General features: G+C 37.3%; 1 protein-coding gene across 1 annotated transcript in view; it reads left to right on the plus strand.

Moving 5' to 3' along the window:
• The window catches only part of RASGRP1 (RAS guanyl releasing protein 1), a 68,867-nt gene that overhangs the window by 29,367 nt on the left and 22,009 nt on the right, over positions 1-17,491 (plus strand). Inside the window, exons 3-9 of the mRNA XM_067462860.1 lie at positions 3,246-3,351; positions 4,959-5,021; positions 7,469-7,600; positions 10,547-10,700; positions 12,642-12,815; positions 15,905-16,021; positions 16,733-17,008. Coding sequence (XP_067318961.1) covers positions 3,246-3,351; positions 4,959-5,021; positions 7,469-7,600; positions 10,547-10,700; positions 12,642-12,815; positions 15,905-16,021; positions 16,733-17,008 — 1,022 coding nt within the window. The remainder of the gene's footprint in view (positions 1-3,245; positions 3,352-4,958; positions 5,022-7,468; positions 7,601-10,546; positions 10,701-12,641; positions 12,816-15,904; positions 16,022-16,732; positions 17,009-17,491) is intronic.

The following is a 17,491-nucleotide window of genomic DNA, read 5'->3' on the forward strand; positions in this document are numbered from 1 at the left end:
TGTTGCTAGGTTTTAAAAATGTTTTTTTTAAGGTTAGAATTGCACTTCAGTCTATTTTGATTTGAGTTTGCTTGCTGTGTAATTTGAGGATGCAGTATGCCAAGACAGTATACCCATATACCTCTTTACCAAGTGGGAAAGTGGATATTCAAATTAAGAATAATTATAATTATGCAGCGTAAGGATTAGTCTAATTAGCTAAAATCACGGACAAGGCAGAACACAGTCTTCAAATGTTGAGTGAACTGATTCAATAACAGTATGGGCCCTTCCAGATAGGCCTGATATCCCAGGATCTGATCCCAGGTTTTCTGTTTATCCCAGATTATCTGGCAGAGCAGACTCGTATAATCCAGTTTAAAGCAGAAAACCTGGGATCAGATCCTGGGATATTTGGCCTGTCTGGATGGGCTCTGAGTGACAAAATTTGAAAAAAAATGTTCCTGTTTTGAAAGTGTTATTTCCTATTGTGCAGAACTTACTTTGAAGGGGTAGGTGATATATTTCAGAAACTGTACTTTTGTGGCTGCCACAAACTATGTTGAATTGGTTGAGATTCTATGGGATATTCATAGAAAATCTAAAGCAAAATGTGTTGCAGGATGTCCCGCAAAAACGTATTTTTATGATAGGGCCAATCAGGAAATGGCATTTATAACCCAAGAACAAAAATGGTGTTACATAGTGTAATCGTGTCAGGAGCAGGCCAAACGGTTGCGCAGCATTTTTAACAAACAAACAAACCACAAAGCTTGCAAGCTAGGTAGTTGATTAAATGTCCTTTGACCAGTAGCTGGCCACTTGGAGTGCCTCTGGTTTTGCTGCAAGAAGGTCCTCTATTGTGCATGTGGCAGGTCTCAGGTTGCATTGCAGTCTCTCATTTGGTATCAACCATTGATTGAGGTTCTGGGTTTGAGCCTGCCACTTTTGGACTCTCGCTTGCTGAGGTGTTCCAGTGAGTGTCTCTGTAGATCTTAGAAAACTATTTCTTGATTTAAGTCGTTGACGTGTTGGCTGATATCCAAACAGGGAATGGGCTGGAGATGTCACTGCCTTGGCTCTTTCACTATTGGCTGCTACTGTATGTAGTTATCCAAGTGTAAATACAGTGATAGAACATTTAATTAAAATAAGTGCAAGTCCAAATGTTTGGGTGCAGAAAATTATTTTGGTTGGATGCTGAAAAGAATGTTATTGATATCAGGTACATATGTGCACATAGAAGACTTTGCCACTGCCAAAAAAATCCTTATATTTTATTATATGTCATATCTTTCAGTGATGGGCACTCTAAGAAGAGTCTTGGAAGAAAATCTTAATTTAGTTATTTACAGTACTTATATTCCGCCCTTCTTACCCCGAAGGGTACTCAGGGTGGATCACAGAACACATATATGACAAACATTCCATGCCAATATAATGACAAGAGAGACAACAGATAGAGGTATATATAGGTTTTTTCTCATCATTCGGAATCTTTGGAGGCTGTGCTTGGTTCTGACCACAGGGGGTGCAGTCGCTCCATCTCCTTGCTGAAGAGCTTTCTTTATTCGTAAACTTTCCTCCGAAATGCAGTGTCTAAAATACCTCCCTGCTTAATGTGGTTCCTATTCATCTACTCAAATTGCTGTATTCAATCCGCTAGGTGGGCAGGGAGCTGGGCTGAAGGTCAGGAGCTCACCCTGACCTGGCTTTGAACTGTTAACCTTTCGGTTGGCAAGATTTACTGCAGCTGCAGCTGGTGATTAACCTGCTGGGCTAAAGCCAGCCCTTTGATGCACAAGTTTGTTAATATTTATGTGTTCACATGCACAAATATGTACAGTAAGACTCTTGTTTCTATGTGGGATACATGCCCATCCAGACTATGGTTATCTGAAGCAGCAGATATGACTAATGCCATTAAATGACCTGACTTCTGGTCCCAAAATATCATAGAGTTACTTTGGAGGACTTGGCAAATTCTTAGAGAGGATACCCCTATAGGAATTTCTAGATCCTCCAGGACAGGACTATGATAACTTCCAGGGGAATATCCCATAGAAGCATCTGAAGGACTTTTGCAAATTCCTACGGATACCATTTTTCTTGAGTATAGTGGAATCATGGATATGGATCCTGCTTTTGGGGAGGGCGGGTGTCTTTCTGTATAGATCTAAATAAACAGGAAATGAATCCATTTTGTTTACTTTATTGATATCACATAGACAAATTATTTCCGAAAGTAATGGCATGATAACTTTTTTTTAAAAGAATTTATTTTGCAATGTACTGTGACATTTTTAAAATAGCATAGGTACTACTTATATTTAAATTACAGATTCTAAATGTGAAATCTGGAAGTTCTTACATGCTCCTTTGAATATTCACTCAGTGGGTTGCTGCTTGGTTGGCTGTGTGGTTTCACTGACAGGTATGCAAGCGGAAATGACAATGAATCTTGCAAAGCTTTCAGTTGTTATAAGATAAATTGAAGAAGCTTCAAGTGTGTATTAAAACATTCTACCCTGTGGAGGCTGACTTAAAAGGAAAGGAACGTTTTCTTTTGTGTGTTAATGCTGGCATGGATGCCATGTGTATAACTTTTGCATATGAATTTTTCAAATGTAGAACATTGTATAGTTGATCAGACTACTCTGAAGTGGGAGCCCCTGGTGGCGCAGTGGGTAAAAGCGCTGAGCTGCTGAACTTGCTAACCGAAAGGTTGCAGGCTCGAATCCGGGGGACGGCATGAGCTCCCGTTGTTAGACCCAGCTTCTGCCAACCTAGCAGTTCGAAAACATGCAAACATCCATTCTTCCCTTTGGCAAGATATCCTTCAGTGTATTTGGAGAGTGCTCCTTCTCAAATTCACCTATGAAGTTCTCTTTTTGACCTTTTAACAACCAAAGCAATTTCTCACCCAGTTATTCTCCTTTACATAGTCCTAGAAGTGTCATGTGTAATTGGAAATTCCTGTCTACGATTTGGTTTAGGTGCTATAAAACCTGCCAGAAATCTCTCTTTAGGAAATCCCCCCAACTCTCTCAGCTGCTTCCTGGCCAAAACCTGGTTTTTTGTAGTACATAATATCTATTGAGAAAGATATGCTTCTGTCCTTAGGATTTCCTTTGCAATGTTCATACATCTTCTTGCTTAGTGAGCCATTCTGAGTAAATGAGATTGGAAATGGGAAACCTGTATGGCGTTTGTCCAGAAACTTCTTCTAATGCTTCTCGTAACACCATGTTTCTTCATATTTTCAGATTCAGAAGGAAACCTGTGTAGAAATGATCAGCTTTTGAAGGTAACGTTGACCATGCATCAACTAATTATATCATCAACTGAAGTGCTGCAAAAGCTAATAGATCTATATCCTTTTAAACATTTGCAGTGTATGCATTAGTTACCAATACAGAGTTTACAATAATGGAAGGGTGTCAATGATATCTGCCATTGGCCAAATCTTTTTAGGAATGGATGTCACCTAGCAGGATAGTTGTGGAATATATTGGGTCTTTGAAGTTATCTTGGTTTCAGTTCAAATATGTAATTTTTGTCTGGCATTCATTAATTTAACTAGTGATTAAACTGAAATCTTTCAGTTGAGATGAGTTTTCAGATGAGTTGTTGTGGCTTGTGTAAAGCAAAATTAAAATTTCAGAGGATTTTGAATGCTTACTTAAGAGTTTGTGAGGTGCTAGATTAAATCATAGACAGAGCTAAGCATTTTCCCCAAATATTTTAATAAAGATTTTTAGAAAAGCATATGATATATGCTGATATTCTTTACTGAGACTTTTTGTGTATCACAGGCTATTTAATTCCAGTGGTGAAAAAGCAAGCTACAAATTGTATCATAACTAAGGTTTGTTTTAGTTCCTGCACTCCCATGCAAATATTTTTTATTTGTTTCAGTTTGTTTTATATCAGTATCTCTTCTCACTTGCTTTGGTTGAAAACAAAATGGTTAGATTTGACTTTATTTGATTACCATCTTTTTGATACAAAGTTTTTTTTAATCGCATCAGAAACTATTTGAGAATACTGCAAGTCGCTTCTGGTGTGAGAGAATTGGCCGTCTGCAAGGGCGTTGCCCAAGGAACACCCGGATATGTTACCATCCTGTCGGAGGCTTTTTTCATGTCTCCACATGGGAAGCTGGGGCTGGCAGACAGGAGCTCACCTCGACTCACGGATTCAAACAGCTGACTTTCAGGTCCTTAGTTCAGCAGTTCAGCCAGCACAAGGGTTTAACCCATTGTGCCATCGCAACTCTCTAGATACAAAGCTAATTTTTACGGGTAGCCCTCTGGGTATGATCAGCAAAACTGAGCATTTTCAGATCTTGCTGATTTCTGTGGAAAGTAATTATATTATATTATTACGATTAACCTTGGCTGTATTACACCTCCATGTAACTAGATCCAACTGTTTTGTACAAAATGTTTTTAGAGCATATAAGATACAAAAACATTTGGGAGATGTTCTGATCAAGTAGTATGATTTCTTTCTTATTAGTCACATGTACAGTAAACAAGAGATGATGTTTTTCCCTGACCTTTTTCTGTTCTTGTGATAAGGTAGCTTATAACTCAATTTTCTAAAATTTTCCCCAGCAAATGTATCTTCTTGGTCTTTGCAGTTTTTTTTTTAAAAAAAAACTGAAACAGTTACTAGTTCTGCATTTGGCCAAATTAATATATAATTAGAATATCAAGTTCTGTTAAGTGTGAGATAATTATAATTAAGAGGGTCTGTAGAGGAAAGGATGGCTGTTTATCTACAATGTAGATTCTACATATTATCTTTTATTCGTAGCAGTGTTGGTCACTGTGTTGTTTCAAAAGTATATTTTGATTATTATACCATAATATCCTGGTCTCGTTTAACCAGTCTATCAACCGGTATAGTTTTTCTTTTGAAAGGTATAAACTTAATTCTGGGGCTTTGACAATCTTTCCTTAGCGGTTAATTACATATCTGGATGCTCTGGAAGATAATTCTTCTTTGCTTTGCTATAAGATATGTTGCCTTGTAAGGTAAGCACTCTTCTTTCTCTTACATGAGCACTTTTAAGTACAGTATGTTGTATGTTATTGTTATGTTAGGTTTCTGTATGTGAGGCATTAAATTTTGCCGTAATTATGTTGGAAACTGCTTTGAGTCCGCCACTGGGGGAGAAAAGTGGTATACAAGTGAAGTAAATAATAATAATAAATACAGCACATTATTTTTAAATTATTCTTATTGATCAAGTATTGTGAAGCAACTAAAAATGTCAGTGTATGCTGGAGTTCTTTTGTATGATTATGTTTAGGACAGTCAATAGATGCTTATTGTGCAGTTACTGCTCATTAGTTGTGGTAGATCCAGACATGTTTTGCTATCTAGAACTTTCCCCTATAGAAGAACTATCGTAGAAGGACTATTCCCTGTAGAAGAACCTTTTGGCTTAGGTTTTACTTGGGAAATGTATCTCTTCTCTTTCCCATTTCACATGTGATTATGAATGCTGCATAAACTGCAATTAGATTATTAGAGTTTAGTATATTTTTCTATTATTTTCAATGAACCTGTTCTTGTTGTTTAATACCTTTCTATGGCTGTTTCCCAAGCCTGAATTGAAGTCGGGCCATAGATAACAAAAACATAGCAACCCGCCTATCAACACAGATACAAATCTATATTTAAAGGGATCACTGTGAGATCCAGTAACCCACCCCAGAAAGGGGTTTAAGTGGGGGAATAAGGGCTGGGTGAGTGGCAGGTTTGGGGTGGAGTTTGGGGACAAGCACATCAGCTTTAGTTAACATAAGTGGAATAAATCACCAAGCCTGTTTGGAATTTTTAAAAGTTTATCTACTATTAAATACTTCAAAAAGTATTTTCTTAAGACATTGATGTTTTGCTGTGTAACTGATTGACAATTCCTTTGACAGATGGTCCCTAACCATGACCTGAATTCAAGTTCCTATTTTTTATTACTACACTTTTAAGTTAAGCTGAAATGATCCTGTTATAGTTGCTCTATTCCTATGCTACTATACGTTCTAGCTACCTTTTTGACCAGCCTATCCTCTAACTTGTTTCCTCACTGGTTCCCCCTCCTCCAAAAAGGAGACTAGAGGTATCTCTGTTGTTGCTTATGATGCTTGTTTATTATTGTTTATGATTATACTGCTCTTTGTTGTTTTAATATTTTATTTTGTTTTTAACTGTATGTTGCCTTGGGCTTGGCCCCATATAAGCTGCCCCGAGTCCCTTTGGGGAGATGGAGGTGGGGTAGAAAAATAAAGGTCTTCTTCTCTTCTTATTATGTCAATCATACTGGTTTAGAAGATTGTAAAGGGCTGCATTGCATCATTGGTGTTTTGATTAGCACTGCTGTCTGGGATCCATATATTTTTACAAAGATGAGGCTTTCTGTCAAAACTGCAGTTTGAATTTGTGACATCAGTCAGGCGTTTCAGCCTCTACTGTTTGTGGACTTATTTTAAGAAATTACCAGAATCTTAACAACTATGCCATAATTACATAAATTCACTCTCAGTGCTGTAGTCCACTCCATTGCACAAAATCAAACTTCTGAAAGTTGGGGGCAGCATTTGAGATGGCTTATGGGGACTACAATAGGAAGCAACCTTCTGAAAATCAAGATTTTTTCCTTACAGAAATGCCTGTCATTCACACATGACACATGGGGACCTAGTCCATTGTGTTTTACTTTCTAAACGGAATACATTACAATGCCATTTATCTACCATATGTACTCAATTATTAAAAGATTCCAAGAGGGCCAAATTGGACATAAGCAATAATACATAGCCAGTTGCCTGGATACTAGATGTAAAGGTCTTGTTCCAGATTAGGACTCCAGCAAACCCTGAAATGCCGTACAGAACCATATAGGATCAGTTTAAAAGGAATTGCTCTGGTTGCTAATACAACTCTGGACTAAATTTAAGGTGATATTACATATGTAATATCTGAAATGCTGGGAATCTCATTAATGAAGGGGTTGTCTTTTTAAAAATCTGTGCCTACTTGAGGATTGAAGTCTCTCAGAACGTTCCTTTGTGTCCCACTGGTTCAGGCAATACATTATTGGACGATATGGGAGAGGTCTGTCTCTGTTTTGCTCAGAGGTCTTAATGGCACCAACACTGGCAGAGTTCTGGTATATACATATTGCCCCTTAATTCTTTCACTTACTTCTTTGATATTTCTTCTGTGTCTGAACAATTTTAAAAGGTATAAGTCATACTCTAAGCAATTTTCTCTTCAAAAGGGCCCTAAACATGCCAGCTCCCTTCTGATCTTGGAAACTTAGCAGGGTCATCTCTGGTTAGTTCTTGGATGAGAAAGTACTAATGAATACCAGGTGCCATAGGATATGGGTGCTTATGAACAACTGTGTGTGTTCAACTGAAAGTGCCATTTTCATGCAAGTGTTACAACTGATGTTGCTGTAATTTATTACCAACAGATATTGGATAAGAGAATTTTGGATCATGTTTAAAACTGATTCCAGCCTTACAAGCACCATGGAGGAATTTCAGGAACTGGTGAGAGCTAATGGTGAGGAGTTACACAGCCGCCTAATTGACACATCTCAAATGTGAGTGTCAAGATCTTAATATATTGGTAAGAAAAAAATGGACCTATGAAACTTATATAGAATTGCCCTTAATCTCAAGAACAAGTTGTTACATAAGAATGTTTTCATCTCTCACGCCAAAGGGACAATTCATTTTTGTAGCAAAGTGTTTCTTCCTGGGGTTGCACAGTTCTGATTTTTATTGCACAACCTCTTAGGGTGCGGTTTGTATAAATGCAAGGTAGAAGTTGTGGTCATTTAGTTAGTCTAAAGAAAGTAAAAAAGTCATGCCACCTCTCTATTCTGCTTTGGTTAGACCACACCTGGAATACTGTGTCCAATTCTGGGCACCACAATTGAAGAGAAATATTGACAAGCTGGAATGTGTCCAGAAGAGGGCGACTAAAATGATCAAGGGTCTGGAGAACAAGCCCTATGAGGAGCGGCTCAAAGAGCTGGGCATGTTTAGCCTGCAGAAGAGAAGGCTAAGAGGAGACATGATAACCATGTATACATATGTGAGAGGAAGTCATAGGGAGGAGGGAGCAAGCTTGTTTTGTGCTGACCTGGAGACTGGAACATGAAGCAAAGACTTCAAACTACAGGAAAGGAGATTCCACCTGAACATTAGGAAGAACTTCCTGACTGTGAGAGCTGTTCAGCAGTAGAACTCTCTGCCCTGGAGTGTGGTGGAGGCTCCTTCTTTGGAGGCTTTTAAACAGATGCTGGATGGCCATCTGTTGAGGGTGCTTTGAACATGACTGGATGGCCCATGAGATCTCTTCCAACTCTATGATTCTATGATTACACTGCTGCTTGTACTGCTTATAGACAAATGGTTTTAGAAACATATGTAGCATAAAGATTCGAGTTACCTTCTCATTTGAAGAAGTTATCAATATAATAATAATAATAATAATAATAATAATAATAATAATAATAATAGCACAAGCCAGCAAAAGTGCCCCCAGTGTCTATTGGCACACTGGGTGCAGTGCCTGAAGACCTTGGCCTGCACTTAAACACAATTGGCACTGACAAAATTACCATCTGTCAGCTGCATATTGTTATTTTTAGTGTAAAAAACTAGCCATATTATTTCAGTATATTATTTGTGGCTTTAGTATTAAATGTTCTGATAATGAAGTAGTGTTTAGGGACTTCATTCCTGTAGAAATTAAATTCTCTGTTAAACTACACACACACACACACACACACACACACACACATTATTTTTAATCTGTTGAGATCACAGTATTGCTTTTTAAATTATTGCGGCAGAGTTGTTTTCTTTTTTAGACTCTTTTTTTTTGAGAATTGGAAAAAGTACAGAAAGAGATGTTATGTTCTTTTTATTCCTGTTATGTGTTCACCCCACTCCCATGAGGATAGAAACACTTGGGCTGAGCTCTGTGCACATTAAAATCTGTGGCTTGTCCAGGGAAGTTTGAAGGAGGAGACTCATTAGCCGTGGACATTTATGGTCTTTTCAGCACTAGATAGCTCATGTTTATCCTCCCAGATTCCTAGTTCTTGGAATCAATATTTAAAATACAGATGGAAGTCAGTACTGCTGTTGATTTGTACCATAGTTTTGTTTCATTTCATTTCCTAATTTTATTAATGTGTTCTAAATTATAGGTTCTGGTTGGTAAATTTTGGGATTATTATTATTATTTTTAAGTAGACTCCACAATTGCAAGGTTTATTTATCAGTGGTATGTATACATTGAGATCCAAAATACATGTAGCACTACTTCTGAAATTCTGTATCTAAATACTCAGTCAAACTCAGTGCGACTAACCCCTGAGAAAATGGATGTAGAAATACCCTGTCATGTAGAATTTGTCTCAGTGTTTTCTTCTTTTATAAAAGGCAGCTGGGAAGCTGCAATCTGCAATTTAGAGTCAAGTTTGGTGGATTTATGAATTCTTTCTCTCTTGAGGGGATCTCCTCCACTCTCAGCTGAGCCCCTTTTTTCCTCAGTATAACGTATGTTATCCTATATTAATTTATATATTAATATGTTTTGTTATGTATTTACACATTTATTAATCAATATTAGTACTTTTAAAAATTTACACAGCCTTAAGCCTCAGGGTGGGAAGTATGATTTTTTTCAAATTCTGCTGGACTGCAGTTCCCATCAGCCTTAGTTGGCAGGGCCAGTGGCGAAACACTGTAGTAGTTGTCCTTATGTAACATTTGGAAAACAATATGATTCCCAAGCCTTAAACTCCATATTTAAGAGAGATATGTGAGAGACTAATCTGTCAGAATAAAGCCAATGCATCTATTAGTCTTTTAAAAATAGAAGTGAAGAGAACTCAGTTGAAATCAAAACAAGAGATTGAAATCAAATCAGATATCTGATTATTGTCACTATTCTTTGTATGTATTTTTGCTTGATTTATTGCCTGATTTTTATCTAAGTAAAGAACCCAGCAGGAATGTTTTAACAGATGTTAATTTCCACAGAAAAAAAGAGGTCTCATCTATAGTAGTATATTTGCAGATTGCATTAGGCAATGATGCTTTATTAGACAGGATGGTAAAAATATTTTTCAGTGCTATATTCATGGGGAATGTGTTCCTGGTCTCATGTGGGTACATTTGGATAATTGGCAACTCTATTGAAATTAAGGAATTCAAGCTCAAGAATATCATAGAGCCATCCTGGAAGACCTTGAAAAGACCATATATTTTCAGAAATGGATAAATGAAACTGCAGATCCTGGTCCTGAAGATATAGAGGTTGTACTGTAGGTGAAAATACAATATTGGCCTTAGCTGCAGAAAAAAATAATTATGAGAGGTTTGTTCATACTGCTCTCCATTATAAATTCCTGTGTCTTATAGTTGTTACATGATTTAGATCTCAAGGAATATATAAATACATTTTGCTAGAGAAGATAAAAGTGTACATGTCTCCTTTTTTCTCTCTCTCTCTCTTCTCTTTGTTAAAGAAATGCTCGAGATTGGTCTAGAAAGATTACCCAACGGATAAAATCCAACAGCAGTAAGAAACGAAAGGTGTCCCTTCTCTTTGATCACTTGGAACCAGAGGAATTGTCCGACCACCTCACTTACCTTGAATTCAAGTCCTTCAGAAGAATATCAGTGAGTTTATGTTAATTACACAAATAATTTGTAAAAAAAGAGACCAGAATTCTCTGTGACAGTTCTGAATGTGAAATGTCTGCATTTACAATCTCTATGTTGTCCCTAGTTTAGGAGCTATGTAGAGTCTGTGAAAGTCCTCAATTACAAGGAAGCAGCCACTGCAATTGACAAGGGTCCATTGCCTTATTGATTGAGAATCAGCTGGTTGATGGCCCCACACATCTCTTTTATGAAAGGGAGTTCGTATTTCTGCCTGTTGCACCAGATTGCTCACCAGAAGAGGTGGAAATGGCAGCCAGTTGCTTCCTGGGTGATAGGAGCGCAAACACCAGTTGATTGCAGCGACTGCTTCTTGGGGATACGGGTGGTGAGGTTGGGATTCAGTATGTAGCATTGTAACTGCAGTTCTTATGCATCCATGATCCGATATGGGATTCTGGTCACACAATATATACATAGGAGATTGAGTATTTAAAGAAATTGGTGGAGCCTATTAGCTATTTTGAGAGACCTCTTGAGCATCCTTGTAAAGGTGATGAGTTGGTAGAAGAATGAAGGTTTAATGAAATAGTTAAATATAGTTGATGTATAAAGCCATCTAATTTCTGTATCTCTGGGAACAGATAGAAATTTCCAGTATTCTCCCCTCTCCATATTTTCCAGGTGTTTTGAATAGAATAGGATTTTCTGCATGTCAGATCCTTCTGTTTATTTCTCTCATCTAACCCCAGATTTGCTGTTACTGTCCTTCACAATGCATGGTTTAAATACCTTGTAAATAGATCATATGACTCTGGTCTCTTCCTTGGGGTCTTTGATTACGTAAAACTCTTCCTCCCTTCTCAATCTTATCCCCCCCCCCCTTCTGATTCTGCTCTTTGCTGCTCCTCTAATATCCAGTCAATTTTTTTTCCCTATTGAATGGCAGTGAGTATCTCATTAGTTAGTTAGGAGGTAGGTTCCTCATGCATATTTAAATGCAAAGTCAAACTGTTAAGTTTGCAAGTTACAACTGCTTATCTTGTTTGCTTTTGGAGTCAACGATAGAACTCAGGAAAGCAACCAGAGAAATTGAAGCATGCTTTGTTTGGTGCTTTGCTAAATGAAGGCTAATTCCAAACACTTATAGTTTTCATACTTTTCTTTAAAAAAGGGCTAACACCTTGGGAACCACTAATTCCCGACAGAAACAAGGGAAGAGATTGTTATTGCTGTTGCTCTAATATTTAGCATTAACACGTCTTGTGCTTCATCTGAAACGAAGCACAGGCATCAAATCACATGAAATAAAAATAAATTGGAATGCAGATTGAAGTAAGCAAGTTTCTTGGAAGGAATTGGTTATAGAAAAATAAGCTTTCCTTTTAACAGATATGGTTTTCAAGTATGCAATGTTCTGCTTGAAGTGGATTGGCAAGAATTGTGTTAAATGTTGTTTAACCTTCTGAAGGCTTTGGATAGGTTTTCCTTCTACTACTGCAAAATGAACTACTGTATATGTATATTTGGGTCATAGCTTTTCATGTTTCTTTGATTAACACAGAGGTGATTTGGAGACTGCACAGGCTTCCCCCATGTTTCACTTGAATTCTATCCCACCCCCCGCTGCAAAGTCTCTTATGTTTTGGTTCTCCTATCAAGCTGTTTTAGGTCCAAAGGAGTCATTACAGTTAAACTGCATTATAAGGATGCACACTGACCAAATAATGTGGTTTTAAACTGCATTATATGTCAGTGAAAATGGGGTACAAATAAAGATTATTATTATTATTATTATTATTATTATTATTATTATTATTATTCAGAGTATCATTCATTTGTTTTCATTCCAATAAGCTCAGTGCAGGTTATTTAGGATGTTTCATTTAACATAGAAATAAATCTTTCTTCGGTTTGTCTTAAAGTGAATCATTTCTATGAACCTCTCTTTTGTTGAAGTTTTCAGATTACCAGAACTACATCATGAACGGCTGTGTAAAGGACAATCCAACAATGGAACGCTCTATTGCTCTTTGTAATGGTGTTTCCCAATGGGTACAACTAATGGTACTTAACAGACCAACACCACAGCTTCGGGCTGAAGTATTCATCAAATTTATTCGTGTGGCCCAGGTCAATGCAGTATACATTTTCTGAGTTTGATTTACTCTTTGTTCATTCTGTTCAGGGCACTCCTTCTATTTCTTTTCAAGGTGCCATTTCCAATGATTTGATCCCTTTCAGAGCATCCACTCCTCACATGTTTCCTCATGACCCCTCCCCAGCAATGCAACCATGACCCACTGCCATTTGGATCGTTTCACAATAATGCAGCTACACTAGTCACATCCAACACTTGCACAGGCTTATCCGGTATTGCTTGTGTTATTGAGTAGAAAACTTGTATGGCTGGATGCTGAGTGTTGAGTTGTGAAATACAGGTATAAGCCAGTTAACAAAATAGTTGTATTTCTGGATGTTACTTGTTTAACTTTGGTACGGAGGCAGAATTACAGGGAATCAACAGGGATGGATTCCTACACTAGTTGATCCCAGCTGCAAGGCCATTAAATGCTAGTCAAGGTGGCCAATTGCAACATTCACACTTGCCTCAAATAGACTAGAGTTCTTTTTCCCACAGATATATAAACCTCACTTTCCTAGTTTCCAACAGACCTCACCTCTGAGGATGCCTGCCACAGATGTGGGTGAAACGTCAGGAGAGAATGCTTCTGGAACATGACCATATAGCCCAGAAAACTCATAGCAACCCAGTGATTCCAGCAATGAAAGCCTTCAACAACACATTCAACAAAGTTATTCCTTCTTTCATCTATTCCTATTGCCTGAATGCTTTGTATTTTGTAGTAGGTTTGGAAATAAAGAGAAAACATTCTCTTTATTTCCAAACTATTCTTTCTTTTGTTAGAGGAAAATACTGAATTCATACCTAAAGTGATGAATGAAATAGTTCCATTATTATATTGAAAATAGTTTTGAAATTGGGCTTAATGTCCAACAGCTGGATACAAAAATCCACGGCAGCATCCAGCTTACTCCTAAATTGGTTTTTCATGTAAGCTTAAACTAAAAAGCCTGATTGACATCTATAGGTGGACATGAAAGAAGCACAGTCTTCCGGTTACTGATAGCTATATGTTTATCACTCCTACCAAAAAGTCAGTCAGTGGCGCAGATTCAAATTTCAAAATCAGAGAAACACTGAATTTCAATAAAATCTTCATGCTCTGTGATGGATTTTTAAAAAGATTTAAAAGATTGTTCGTGGAGACCCTTACAATACTTGTACAGAATCCTAGGATTCTGTGGATCCCAGTTGGGGAATTGCTGTCCTACATCACAAAAAAGAACTGTTCCACATGTTTCAGTAAACTAAAAAATAGGCTCGTGTGAAAAGAAACATCAAAATCTGGTAATAATTTGACATAATAATTGCATAATTTCACAAAAACATATTCTAAAAGCTTCTTCCAAAATGCACCCAGAAATATATTTTTTTCTTTCACAAGCCTCCATTTTTAATGTTTTCCATTTTTGTGGCTAAATAATAGGAAAAAAAAGCATACAGTGGGTAGCTTGTGAGGCAGATTTATCTTGTGTCCCCCTTCTCTCAGTTTTGTTGTTCATGTATTTTCAGTAAGGGAATCTGAAAACAGTTGCTGTTTACCTTGGCAGACACACACAGCTATAGCAGAATTGGCTGGATATTTTCCCCCAGCTTGAGCTTTTTTTCATTGTTTGCTATAGATACACTACTGCAAGCTGACACTGAAAGCTCTCTGGCTCTCCACCATCCTCCCAATGCTGATGCTGCTAATAAGCATTCAGCTAGACTGAGGGTAGGGAGGAAAGGGGGTTGGGTGAACATTTAAAAAACTGTAAAAAGGAGGTTCTTTATCAAAGGCTTTCTCAACTGAGGCATGCCTGTACATAACATGGTTTCCTAGCAACAGTCTGATGTTAGTGGTTGTGCTTACGTAAGTCCATCTGAAGGGATGATGTGATTTGCATCTGATCTGACTTCATGAGTCTGTAGGCTGGTTGAGTGGAGGGCAGTTGGCAATGCAAAGACAAGTGACTAAAAAGATGTGACTTAGTCATGATACACGGCTACAACAACTGCAAGGATATGCCAGGTTCTGATGCCTGGTGTATTTGTTTATTCAGTTTATATCCCATATATTTCCCCAAAATTTTACTCAAGGCAGTTCCTTTCCTGTTTTTTTTATAAGTTCAGCACCTTTCCTTTAACGAGAGAGAAGTTAAATATTTTAAAAGATGTTTCTAAAAATGTATTGATGTGGAAAAGATGGCATAAAGAACTAAAACCAGAATAAAGTCAATGACATTGAACTAACATACTATTCTAAACTAGCCGTCCCCTGCTACACGTTGCTGTGGCCCAGTCTGGTGATCTGGAAAATAAAGTAATGATAAAGTGTTGGTTTCCAATATATGTAATTTCTTTATGCTTGTTGGGAAACAGTATTTCTTGTTGTTTCTTTGTCAGTGTAGATGTGGAGATTGTCTGGTTTGCCCACTCTGGAACATGTAACATATAATTGTCCTTCTTTAGGGGTCCCTTTCAAATCTATGATACTGTATCTGTAATATACATGTGTGTGTGTGTGTGTGTGTGAATCATATATACCTATCTAGATCTATGGCTGGATGGGTTTTTGTCAGGAGGGCTTTGATTATGTTTTCTTGCCCCTGGGAAGGGAGTTGGACTGGATGGCCTTAAGGCAGCATTTCTCAACCAGGGGTCACAATGGGGTGTCAGGTTGTTAAAGACCACCAGATAACACAGTATTTTCTGCTGGTCATGGGGGTTCCATGTGGGAAGTTTGGCCCAATTCTATCGTTGGGGTGCAGAATGCTCTTTGATTGTAGGTGAACTATAAATCCCAGCAACTACAACTCCCAAATGACAAAATCAATTTTTTAAGTGATGGTCGCTCCTTGGGTTAGTAGGTGTCTTGTGGCCAAATTTGGCGGCAATTCATCCAGCGGATTTTGAGTTATGATGTCACTCATTACAAACAGAGCATTTTTATATATAGATATATATTGTAAAAGGTTATGTTGAATGAAAACTGCAGTACTTGTTTGAGATTATGTTCCTATTTAATGATACTCTTCCAGAAGTGTGTTCTGTGAATCAGGGACTGAGTAATGATTTTTGCCCATTTTTGACACAGAAACTTCATCAGCTGCAGAACTTCAACACATTAATGGCTGTAATAGGTGGTCTTTGCCACAGTTCCATCTCTAGGCTCAAAGAAACAAGTTCTCATGTTCCTCACGATGTTCATAAGGTTAGCTGGATTCCTCCTTGCATGCTGTTTGCTTGTTTTACAATTTTCATGTGTTTTGAATGCTTGAAATTGAATTGTCAATAATCCTTAAACCATGTTGCAATCATGAAATCAGATTTGTTAGTCGAGAACATTGCTGTCACAATGGCAGAATCAGGACATCAACTTCTTTACTACTTGTGTTATCAGTCTTTAAGTAATACTTGATTCGATGAGTTCAAAGGGATCCTTAGGCGTTTACCTCTTTAACAAAAACATATTTTAAAAAGAAAAGATTTTCTAGAGGTCTCTTCTGTAAGTCTGCAAAACAGTCAAGTTAGTGGCCTCATTTGGAGAAAATGCTAAATCATAACTTCCCTAATTACTTCTGTGGAGTTTGGAAGTTTTCACTTCCTTTTGTAGTTAAACAATCTGCAGTTAATGCTAACTCATTAATTGAAGTAGTACAACTTTGTGGTTAATCAGAAATGGAAATTGAACTTTATGATTTCTTCTTTGTGGTGGATGACTGTCCTAAGTCCAAAACTTAGAGAGACTAATTCTCCTAATGCTGTGATTTCACTAAACCATGGTTTCTTATTAATGGCAAGTGCAGGCACCATGTTAGCATTTCATTTATTAGCGTGCATACTGGATGGATTGTTTTGTTCTGTGGTTTTAAAGTGACCTTGCCAATTAAGAAAACAATGCTGCTTTTTAAACTTTCCTTAGGTGTTCAATGAAATGACAGAACTGCTGTCGTCTTGTAGGAACTATGATAATTATCGTCGTGCTTACAATGACTGCATTAACTTTAAGATCCCTATCCTTGGAGTACATCTGAAAGACTTGATTTCCCTTTATGAGGCCATGCCGGATTACTTGGAAGACAACAAAATTAACATCCATAAATTATATTCCTTGTACAACCATGTCAATGAACTGATACAGTTGCAAGATTTGGGGGCCCCATTGGAGGCTAACAAGGATCTTGTTCATCTCCTCACAGTAAGTCCTTTTTTTTTTTTTTACGATTTTATATTTTTTAATATTATTCTGTGGGATTACTTGTGTGTTAGGAAGCATCAGCTATTAAACCAAGATGGGCAATTGTAGGGAAATACTTTGTGTACAGCTCTCAGCTCATTTGCACATAAAACATTGCTTATGGTACCCAAAGAACTAACAAAATGTTTTTTTTCCAGATTACAACCTACTATATATAATACACGAAGAGCTTTGAATATATTTTAATCAGTTTTATGAATTTTAACTGATATTTTTTAATTAATACCATTGATGCTTAATTCTATTTTCATGTTTGTATATATTTGGATTTTAAAGTGTTTTGAAATGCTTTTAATGTAAGTCAATTTGAGTCTCCTTTGTTGAAGGAAAAAAGCGGTCCAGCTTACCTATCCAAACACGTCTCCCTTTATGAGCCAGTTAAAGCATTAAGATTAGCTGAGGGAGTCCTAGCATGACTGGTGG

This window comes from Anolis sagrei, chromosome 1 (genome assembly GCF_037176765.1).
Source record: "Anolis sagrei isolate rAnoSag1 chromosome 1, rAnoSag1.mat, whole genome shotgun sequence".
Taxonomy (NCBI): domain Eukaryota; kingdom Metazoa; phylum Chordata; class Lepidosauria; order Squamata; family Dactyloidae; genus Anolis; species Anolis sagrei.